The 11740-nt window shown below is 40.7% G+C and overlaps 1 protein-coding gene across 2 annotated transcripts; it reads right to left on the bottom strand.

Annotated features, from left to right (window-relative positions):
• Positions 1–4585: 4585 nt before the first annotated feature.
• Positions 4586–11206, bottom strand: LOC309554283 (gastrotropin-like). Of its 2 annotated transcripts, XM_082255929.1 has the most exons (5): positions 11152–11206; positions 10955–11045; positions 9020–9192; positions 6620–6709; positions 4586–4725 (listed from the first exon to the last, which is right to left on the bottom strand). In XM_082255929.1, the coding sequence occupies exons 2-5, from the start codon at positions 11019–11021 to the stop codon at positions 4672–4674; spliced, it is 384 nt and encodes a 127-aa protein (XP_082112055.1). In that variant the 5' UTR covers positions 11022–11045; positions 11152–11206; the 3' UTR covers positions 4586–4671. The 2 variants fall into 2 exon arrangements, with proteins under 2 accessions (XP_082112055.1, XP_082112054.1); XM_082255928.1 differs by lacking the exon at positions 11152–11206 and having other exon boundaries at positions 10955–11068.
• Between the last annotated feature and the right edge of the window lie 534 nt (positions 11207–11740).

Here is an 11740-nt window from a genome sequence, read left to right as displayed (position 1 = left end):
GAGGTGGTAGGGGAGAATGGCACCAATTACCAATCCATTGCACTGGCAATTACTTACTTTGTCAGTCGATTTCCCCGTCATCTTCAGACAGTCGTTCAGCTTCAGCGCTTCTGCCTCTTCAGACTTTATGGATGCCTTTTCTTCATGGGGTCTCCTAGCAGAGCCAGCCAGAGCTCCTCCACCCCTCACTCTATTGGCCATCAGCTGACTTTCTCCTTTCGTTTACGCCCTCCAGGTTCTCTGTCCCTTAAGTGGGACGGATAGAGGGACACTACTGGCGAATTGGAGAGTATGTGGATCATTTCCTACAGCCAGTAGTGTCCCTCTATCCGTCCCACTTAAGGGACAGTAAACATTTAATTAACATATTGGAACATATAGAGGTACAATCTGACACATTTCTGGTTACAATTGACGTTGAGTCATTGTATATCCAGCTTGAAGCAAAAAGATGTGATTGACACCACTATTGCTGCTCTGAATAATAAAACAAATCTAAAACCTGCCCAAAAGAAGCTCATCTGTGACGCCCTTGACTTGGCTATGAGCAACAACTATTTTTGGCATGATGGTTGTTGCTACAACCAAGTCAAGGGCATAGCGATGGGTGCTAAATATGCACCTAGTGCAGCAAATATACTTCTCGGACAGTGGGAGGAGGAGGAAATTTTCTGGAGACGGGATTCCTCCCTGATCCTGTATAAAAGATTCATTGACGATCTTCTAGTCCTGTGGAATGGGTCAGAAGAATCTCTGAAGGAATTCTTAGAGAGAATAAATAATAATTAATATGGCCTAAGATTTACAGCCTCATGGGACAGAATGACAGTGAATCTTTTGGATTTGACCTTGGAAAAGCAGGGAAAGTTTATCTTCACAAAAAGCTATTTTAAGGAGACAGATAGGAATAGCTATATTCCTACCAAAAGCTGCCACCACCCCAAGTGGTTGGGAGCTATACCCAAGGGACAATATATGCGGATCAGACGAAACTGCAAAAATGATGAGGACTATATAACCCAATCTAATTTACTAACATCCAGATTTGTGGAAAAAGGTTACAGATTAGAAGATGTACAAAAAACATGAGACGAAGTACGTCAAATTCCGAGAAGTGAACTATTGAAAACCAAAAGTAAGGAGAATAACAATAAGGGTGAAATGACTTTTTTGACCAATTTCAATAGGAATTACAAACAGGTTGAAGGCATCATAAGAAAACATTGGCCCATTTTACAAAAAGACAAAACATTAAGTAAAGTTTTGCCCCACAAACCCACATTTATATACTGAAGGGCCCCACATTTGAGGCATTATTTGGCCCCCAATATACCGGACCCCCCAACCAAAAAAGTGACATTTCTAGACCTAACAGGTTTTGTTCTCTGTGGTAAGTGTAAGGCCTGTAAAACTACTATAAAAAATACTAGGAAAATAACCACATTTCAATCCAAGGATACAGGCCAAAATTTTAACATAAAAAAATTCATATCTTGTAAATCCACTTATGTCACCTATTTGATCTCCTGCCCTTGTGGGCTACAGTATATTGGGAAAACTACCGAGAAATTATCCATCAGAATTAATGAACATATCAAGAATGTGCGGAAAGGGTTCCCCAAACATAGCCTTTCCAACCACTTTCGCTTGTACCACAATAGGGATCCCACCTTGATGTCATTTTGTGGTATAGGCAAAGTGGAGAATCACTGGAGAGGGGGTAATATGACAAAGAAGGTTTCTATGAATGAATTGTTTTTATATCTTATTTTTAATACTATTTTTCTAGTCCATTAGTCAGGCATTTAATATAACACTTTTTATATATTCACATCATTGTATATATATTTAATACTTGATTTTAAATTTATATTATCATATATACTTTTTAATGGTACTATTTATTAAAATTAGTTTAATACAATTAAAACCTCATTAAATAGGATGAAATTCTGTTAGAGTAATAATATTAATGTATAAGAGTGATTTTAATAAGGTTATTATTATGTTATTTTATTTGTGATATTTATGGTGTTATTTTCCATTCACTTCCAAATTCTCAATATATGGAGATAGAATTTAAAACTATATAGCTCTTGGTTAAGCACGCGTCGATAATTGGCCGTGAATTTTCGGCCAACGTCCGATCGGCCGATTTTCGGCTTCTAAGTATGATGCTTCCGACAACCTAAAAATCTGGTGTGCAGGCTATAAAATTTTTGTTGGCCGTCAACACAATGGCTGATTTTCCATCAGTCAGTACAGATTTCGGCAGACAAAAATCTGATGAGCAAGACTGGGCATGCTCAGAGAAGAAAAAACACACGGAAAGTAAACCAGCACATGACATCACTTCTGAAGTAGATTTTTGTTGGCCGAGAAAATTCGTGTGCAGTCTAGGCACATTCCAACCAACAAAACACCACTCTGGACAAATGTCGGACGATCGGTCGGCCGATAATCGTTGCGTGTGTACGAGGTATTTGTGTATTAATGCCAGCGTTGAGTAAACATTACAAGACGTAAATGCTGGCATGACATAATTAGACCTACACTAGAAATGTCCCCAATGAGCATCCGTAATAAAGGGGCTGAACTAAACAAGCCGTGAGGTTTGGGTGGTTCTTAAAACTTAAAGGAAGTGATTGGATAGTCGTAAATTGCGATCTCTATAAATACACTATGGAAAGATGCGGTCACATGATCCCCTGATGATGCCAGCGCGGACTGACGAAAAGTGAGTCGGGAACGTGAGACTGTAAACTTCCGGGTTGGAGGAACGCAGGCGTGGAGTGGCTTTCCTTATCCCCTGCAACTGTAAATTGATCTTAAGGCTTTTAACAATTGGATTTGAGTAAGTGCGTTTTTATCAAAAAAATGTTTTTTGATAAAAAATACTACACCATGAGAGCCTGTTCTTTCTCCCTATTTATGGCTGGGTTTTGAATCTTTCCATTGATGTGGCTACACACTCTCGCTGGTGAGAGAGTGGGATGTGCGTGGTCGGATCAAGTGTGGATCAATTATGCCTGTATGACCCCCTATAATCAAGGGGTCCAGTGGTTCTGGTAAGCGGTACCTATACATATCACTGCAGAGGCGTTTGAGATTCACTCCTATCAAGTCTGTGTTTCCATCATTGGCCAGTACTTGTTTAACCCCCTTGATTGGGACACTAGAGTCTTTGTCTTGCACGATCCATTGCATATTGAATATTTATGATTTAATTTATTTATGATGTATTGAACTGTTAAGCGCTACATCTTTTCACTTTTTCATTTGTCACGTTATTCACGTTTATGTTGCAGCTCACAGAGTGAAAGGAATTTCACATCAATCACAATTTATGTTTAGTAGTAGTGTTTATTTATCACATTCCTTTTGCACAGTTTCTTTGGACCTACACCAATAATTTTTCTATGGAAAATAATGGTGGCCACACAAAATATTGACACTTTGGGCGCAATTTGGACATTTTAACTTAGTGTTGTACTCACTTTTGTTGCCAGTGGTTTAGACATTAATGGCTGTGTGCTGAGTTATTTTGAGGGGACAGCTAATTTACACTGTTATACAAGTTGTACACTCACTACTTTACATTGTAGCAAAGTGTCATTTCTTCAGTGTTGTCACATGAAAATATAGAATAAGATATTTACAAAAATGTGAGGGGTGTACTCACTTTTGTGAGAAACTGTATGAATATATATATATATATATATATATATAGGCCTTACATGTCCCCTCCCTAGCCCCATCTTTGAACTGGAAAGTGAAATGAGAAGCAGCACTCAAAAATAATATTGGGGAACTGGAGAAGGTGCAGAGAATAGTAACCAAACTAATAAGAGACATGGAGGAAAGATTAGAGGAACCAAATTTTACTTCTTTTGAGAAGAGGAGATTAAGGGGGGACATGATGAACATGTATAAATACATAAGTGGTCCATATACACTTGGTTTTGAGTTATTCACTTTAAGGTCATTACAGAGGAGAAGGGGGCACTCTTTACATCTGGAAGAAAAGAGATTTGATCTCCAAATAAGGAAAGGTTTCTTCACAGTAAGAGCTGTGAAAATGTGGAATAGTCTCCCTCCAGATGTGGTTCTAGCCAGCTCAAAAGATTGCTTTAAAAAAGGCCTGGTTTCTTTCCTAGGTGTACATAATATAACTGGGTACTAACATTTATAGGTAAAATTGATCCAGGGAATATCTGATTGGCTCTCAGGGAACCGGGAAGGGCAAATTGGATCATGCTTTACTGGGGGTTTTTGCCTTCTTCTGGATCAGCTCAGGGTATTGGATTGTGTATATGGGATTGTATGATTTTTTTTTTTCCTTTTATAGGTTGAACTGAATGGACTTTTTTTTCCAACCTGGCTAATTATGTAACTATGTACTAGTTAGGCTTTTCTATGAATTAAAATTAGCTATGCTGTCAATCCCCAAATCTCCACTAACTTCCTGAGAATGGAGTTTATAAAAGAAAAGAGTAATCAGATATTGAAAAAAAATGATTTTATTAGGTGTTATGCCTTATGACATCTTTTCTTTCACCAAGGGAATAATCATGCATTTTCCATCATGATAATTAGTCATTTATTATAAAGAAAACTGGATACAAATTCTAATGAAAACTTTATTTAAAAAAAAAAACAACACGATTTCTCTTATGCAAGTCGTTTGCTGATTCTCTTGAAAGTAACTCCACCAGCTTCTGATGTCTGAAATAAAATAAAATACCAAGGTGAATTAAAGGGAATAAATGTAGTGATTTAGTTTACTTTGTGCATTCCTGACAACTGCTGAATGCTAATCTACAAACCTTATGGACCAATGCACAAACCAGAAAAGTCTCTGTTTCGCCTGGTGTTTTACTAAAATAAATGTGGGGGTTGGAATGGGGTGTACCTTGGAAGCAGCTGCAGTCAAATAGGCAGAATTGGCCTTTCTCTGGACAATAGAGTAATATGGGTCAGCATTATATTTTCATGCTCCATTCACACTTGTCTGACTCCAAACTTTGTGCAACTTTGGATGGGTGCGACTTTGACCAATGATAATGGACAACTGTTGCACAACTGTCGCAAATACAGTGTAACATTCAGGTGCATCTTTCATGCAAACTTTGAGGTTTTGCATTGCAGTCTATGGCACTCAAGTTATATGAAAGTCAGACCAAAGTAGTACAGGAACCTTTTAAACTCACTGCCACTTTAAGTCGCATATATTTAAAGCTCTTTTGGCTGTACTTCTCCTGTAGATCACAGGAGTGCAGTTTGTTCTGCAGTCCTGTGACCTGTTTTCAGCAGACAGTGGGCTAAAGCCTGCTGTCAGCTGACGTCACCAAGCTGGTCCAGGCTCTGGAAGGTTTGCGGCCATATGGTCGAGATACGCCCACATGCCTTGACCAGCACCCCACTCCCACTACTGCCCCCTACACAGCTCAGAACTCCAGTGGGGGGGGCGGGGGGTAGAGCAGAGAGCTGCTGACTGACTGTCACCAGCTCTCTGTTCAGGGAGCTCTGAGAACTGAGCGATCAGTGGTGTTTGATTGCTCAGTTTTCAGTCTTAAAGCCAGCAGGGGGGCAGATGCAGCATTGGATGGATGCTGCATCCAGCTAAGTATGTATGATTCTGAAAAAAAAAGAAAGCCCATAGTTCTCTTTTAAACAGTTGTCATTAAAAAAACATGGGGTGCAATTTGTCATGCGACTTTAGTGTCCAAAGCCTCATGACAAGTCGCACACATGTAAATGAAGCCTTAATTATTTTGCAGTCTAGCTATTTTTAAAAGTGACAGTAAATTCTGTTTTAAAAAGAGAACAGTCTATTGAAGCATGTATTCTTAACTCAGAAAGGTACATTTTATTGCTTCCAGCCTCCTCCAAATTCCTATTTTTTTTTGGCTGCTGTGATCTGACTTCCTATTAGAGGTTGACTCTGTTCATACTTTATGGTCCCACTGGATGTAGGAACTTAGCCTACCTCTACAAATCACCTGCAGGTTACCTGCACTGAGCCATAGACCTCTGTTATTACCTGCCGGTTTGGGGCGCTTTCAGAAAGTGCGCCACACCTTCCGGTGTATAATAGAAGTCTATGGCAAAGTGCAACTAACCCACAGAAAAGCCACAGGTGCACTTTGCTGCACCCGCAGTGTGGGTAAACCGCAGTGCATCAGTGTGAAAGCAGCCTTAGGCCACTTTTTACATGATTGGTACGACCCAAGACTTGTGCCCGTTTACACCTGCCTACCTCCAATCTGATCCGCTAAATAAAACCAGAAGGGGATCAGATTGAAGGGTCTATTGGGTAAAGTGGGCCGTGTCCATGTCCACTCTGCATATGCAGAGTGGACATGGACCTGTCATCTGCCCACTCCACTCATTGTGGCCTGCGACCAGTTACCAAGTCGCTTAAGTGGTACTCGCTCGTCAAAAGGTTGGGCACCCCTGCTCTAGTATCACCCTTGTCAATGGGTTCCAAAAGCAGTGATTTCAGACAATTGATTGCTCAGGGATATTGAGCTTTGCCTTATTGGGTATATCCAAAAAATGTGGGTGACATGTTTATTTTTTTTCAAAGCATGCTAAATTCAATAAAATAGATGCCTACCTCTACCAGTTTTCCTCCGACAATCTCAGATGAATGTTTGTATTTTCCAAAGTCTACAACAATTTTGCTGCCATCCCTTTGGACCGTTGCCTGTATCAAAATACATGGATATCAATAAAAAAGACTCTTAGGAAGTAATATACTGGTTGTATTGTAATTAAACGAGAAGTAAGGGTTCTCTTTTTTTAAAAATCATACTTACCTAGGTGGATGTATCTGTCCCCCCCGCGGCTCTAAGGCTGAGAACCGAGCGATCAAAGACCGCGGGCTGTTCAGTTCTCAGAGCTCCATGAGCAGAGAGCTGTCAGTCACAGCTATCTGTTCCCCCCACCCTGTCCTCACTGGAGCGCTGGGCTGTAGTGGGGGCGGGAGCGGCTGATTCAGGCTCACAGCGGCTCGCTGAGAGGCTGACCAGGGTGCCAGTCCATGGATCTGGGTGGAACCAAACCATATGGTCGCAATCTTTCCCCAGCCTGGACCGGCTCTGTCTAGTCAGCCAACAGCGGGTTTTAGCCCGCTATCTGCTGAAAATGGATCACAGGAGTGCAGAATGGACTGCACTCCTGTGATCCACAGGGGAAGTACAGCCAAACAAGCCTTGGCTGTACTTCTCCTTTAATTTTAGTGATAAACAGGTTATGCACTATTTAGAGAGATAAATGGAAGTTTTTGAATATTCATATACAGTAAAACCTTGGATTGAGAGTAACTTGGTTTGAGAGTTATTGCAAGACAAGCAAAAATGTTTTTATAAATTTTGACTTGATAAAGCGATGTCTTGATATAAAAGTAGCGTCATGTCACAACTGAGTATAAAAGAGAAGAGAGGTGCCTCTAAGTATAGCAATATGGTTACATTTAATGAAGGTTCAACATTTAGCAACTCACGTGACTGATGATTAAAACAGGCACATCTAATTATGCAGGCATCCAGGGTAAAGTTGTCCACATGGACCGTCCTCACCGCCATAAATGTCATCCCTTCCACACTGTGTTCTACAGCGCTTCAAGCCTCGTTTTAAGATCGCTCTACTGCAGGGTAGTCTTCCTGGTCATGACTGCAGACTGACAGCGGTGAGAGTCGGCAGTGAGGAGGATGGTCAATGTTGAACCTTTATTAAATGTAACCATATTGCTACACTTAGAGGTGTCCCTCTTCTCTTTCATACACTGTAGCTCCTGCTGGGTTTTGCTTCTAATCCTCTTGTGGAGGTGCCATTTGTGGATGGATATTTTATGGTTACACAACCTATCACATTGCTATAATCTTTTTATATGGACTATAAACTGAAGGACTTATGAATAAATGGTTTTGGAACGAGTTTCCATTATTTCTTATTGGGAAATTTGCTTTGATATAAGAGTGCTTTGGATTACAAGTATGTTTCTGCAACGAATTATGCTCACAATCCAAGGTTTTACTGTGTAGACATTTATGATTACTAACATACATAATTTTCATCCAGCCATTCTCTAATTTCATTTTATAAAAAAAAATAACATTTGTACTTTATTGTTCAGCCAAATGTAATTTTCCTAAAACTGCCCAAACACTTGAATATCTCGCTCTTGCAACCATGGCAACCGTATCTGTTTGCAGACAGGGTTTTTATACCCCTGTAGAAAGTACTACAATATGGCTACTAGATGGGGCTATCAAAGAAAAAAGTTGCCATCTAATGGCCATAATGAGGTATTTTCTGCATTCACGTGTTCAAATTGCCAAAAACATAGACTACAAACATTTGATTTTGCCCTATATGCTCAGAACAAATTTGCACAGCTTTGATGGTTTAACAGCTATACAAATTTTTCATACATATACCCTTAGGGGCAGAGGAGTTGCGTAGCTACAAAGATTTATGGTCATAGATATAATCAAATGGCAAACTTGTGCTGGCCATACACAGAGCGAATTTCATCCATTTCCCGATGAATTGGCCAAAATGCACTCAGTGGGTGGCCCTGCCAGCTGCCTCTGGCTCAACATCTCCCAAAATTGAAAAGTTGAAGGAGTTGAATGGAAAAATTTCAGCTGAACAGAGCCTGCATTCAATCAGTTGCAGGCGCGGTTTGGGTATTTTACCAGCCGGCAGGGCCGACTGTCGAAAAAAAAAAATGGCCGCAGTACAGCATTCGCCCAACCATGCTGAGTAAACTGGGTGGGGGAATCTCTTTTATTTTTCAGCCAGCCTTTAATTAGCTTTAGGCACAGGAGCCTGTTATGCTTTATGTATTTCATGTAAGACAAGAGAACCTTCATTCTAAAATACTCTGCCATGTGCAGCTGGATTGCCGTTAAAATGATGTAGCAATCAGCAACTCACTGAGGAGCTTTCATGCTGTCATTTCTAATCACCATAATTGAATACTGTCACACCAATCCCAGGCTCGACTTACTTTAAATTTTTTGCCGCTCATGGTCTCCATTTCAGATTCCTTCCCAATGGTGAACTTGTTGGTCATGGTGTGGCCTGGGTAGATCTGGGACCAGGTGAAGTCATCACCGTTCTGCACCACTTCTGTGGTGAATATGAAATCCTTTCCTTTCTTAATTGTTTCTGCTGGAATTCCTGGAAGAGAAGTACAAATTTTATGATTAGAATAATCACCATAATAATCATAAATTGTAATTTTGGTTTCAGGCTTACTTTGTTGAATCAAACACCATCGAGTTTCAAGCAAAGATCATTGTGCACACTAAAACAACCAGATTTTTCTCAGCATTGCCTGGTACTTTGGGGTATGGGAAGCCTTTGATTCACTTACCTTTCTCCTATGATGCAGTGCTAGGTGCCTGAACAGTCAATTGCCAGGCCTCAGGGCCATACCTTGTAGGTTTGGGAAGAATCCATAGCCTTGTATAAGCTTTTATTTGGAGCATACATAGAGCTTCTTTTCTATGTTCCTGTTGGCAAACAGGGTGATGGGGAATTTAAATAAAAAAGTGTGGGGGGGGGGGGAGGTGTAGGACAGCCTTCAAAAAAGGCTTAAAAATAAAAAAAAATGCTGCCTGGGAGGGAGAGTTTTTTTTGGCAAAAGAAATATGCAAAGGGGTTGATTTACTAAAGGCAAATAAACTGCACACTCTGCAAGATCACTTGCTCCAGAGCTTAGTAAATGAGCAGAAGCTCTGCTGACTTCCATCATCCAATCATGTGCAAGCAAAAATGCTGTTTTTTTCTATCTTCCTTGCATGTGATTCGGTATTTCTTGCAAATTGAATCTTTACCTCATTTACTAAGCTCTGGAGCAACTGCTCTTGCAGAGGGCAACTGCCCTTTGTACAGTGTACAGTCTATCTGCCCTTAGTAATCAACCCCAAAGTCTCTTCTGCCAAAAAAAAAAAAAAAAAACTCTTCTACTTGCTCCTAGCCATGTTTAGGTACACCCCACAATGTAAAAAATGGAGCTGGGAGCTAAGGATGTTGTAACCCATGTCCAGGAATTAGATCATCAATGGCTGCCCGGTGGCCACATTGGAGTTGATTTACTAAATGCAAAAAGAATGTGCACTTTGCACTTTCCAAGAGCAATTGCTCGAGAGCTTAGTAAATGAGCAGAAGATCTGCTGACTTCCACCATCCAATCAGGTGTAAGCAAAAATGCTTTTTTTTCTATTTTCCTTGCATTGGATTGGGTACTCTTTGCAAAGTGAAGCTCCTTTACAGGGGCGTAACTACAGGGGTTGCAGGGGTTGCAATCGCTACCGGGCCCCATGCTCCAGGGGGCCCGGTAGCAAAACAGTGGGTGAACCTCTAGGATCTCAAAGGTCACACTTGCGACCGGGCCCTGGCATTTCACCACTGTGGGGAGGCCCCAAGATTGCAGGAAGGGGGCCCACTGCAGAACTTGTGAAAGGATCCTGATGCAGGACCATAATAAAAGGCCATGCAATGAGAGTAAAGAGCCCCAGGATTAGTGGGAAGAGCCCCGGGCTTGAAGGGAAGGGCCCCGGCCAGGGGACTGGGGGGCCCTTCATGGTTTCTTGCATCGGGGCCCTGAAGGTTCTAGTTACGCCTCTGCTCCTTTACTAAGCTCTGGAGCAACTGCATCTGCAGAGGGCAATTGCACTTTGCAAAGTGAACAGTCTATTTTTCTTTAGTAAATCAACCCCTCTATGTCAAGAGCCTCCTCCCACCTGTCGTAAAGTTCCACATTAGGTAAAGCTGTTGCTTTGTTGACCATGGGCATAGCACACAAGGTCTTTGAGGTGCACCAGTTTGGGTGAGACATGCGAGTATGCTTAACAAGAAATCTGAAAAAGGTTGCATTTTGTCCCACTTATGTTCATGGCTAATTGTACTAAATGTGTCCAATAGTAAATTTTCTTACCGATTATCTGCATGAAGGGTTCGTAGTTCTCCTGGCTTTCCACCTCATATTTTCCATTGAAACTCATGGTGTCTCTGCAAGTCTAGTAGGGCTATAGAAGAAGAGAAGGTGTAGTGAGAGGGATAAGTTGTTACAGTGAGCTGCTATGGTTATTTAAATGTTTTTTTCCCCCTCACCCCTCCCACCTCCATGCTTACCATCAGCACTCTACAAATCCCCATTGTCCAGTCGTCCAATTCCAGGGAGTGCCACCCGGTGACTCACCTGTATTGGTGTTATTGAACTGCAGATAAGCACACTATTTATTGCCCTGAAATCCAAGTATGATCCAGCTACTCAGGAACAATGGAAATTTCCTTTTTACTGTAGTAATTTTCAAGGCTGACCTACTCAAAGAGTGATAAGGATCATTTGAATGAACTTATCTGTAAGCGTAAAGAGTATTTTCATATTTGAAAATGAAATGAAATTATAAATTTGTTATGTGTTTTTATACACAGCAATTTTTAACATTTTTTAAAGTTATCTTATGTGAAAAAGAATATGTAACAATTGTAAAGTAGGTGCTATACCTATTTGGCACAAAAGTGGAAATACAGTGCATCCGGAAGGTATTCACAGCGCTTCACTTTAAAATTCATTATTTTTCCTCAAAATTCTACAAACAATACACCATAATGACAACGTGAAAAACCTTTGCAAATGTATTAAAAATAAAGAACTGGAAAACTCACATGTACAGAAGTATTTGCATGACACTCAAAATTGAGCTCATGTGCAACCTGT

This window comes from Pelophylax lessonae, assembly GCF_965119305.1.
Source record: "Pelophylax lessonae genome assembly, chromosome: 4".
In the NCBI taxonomy this organism is placed as follows: Eukaryota; Metazoa; Chordata; class Amphibia; order Anura; family Ranidae; genus Pelophylax; species Pelophylax lessonae.
The sequence above is the reverse complement of the archived record's forward strand: the minus strand, read 5'-3'. Positions and strand labels throughout refer to the sequence as shown.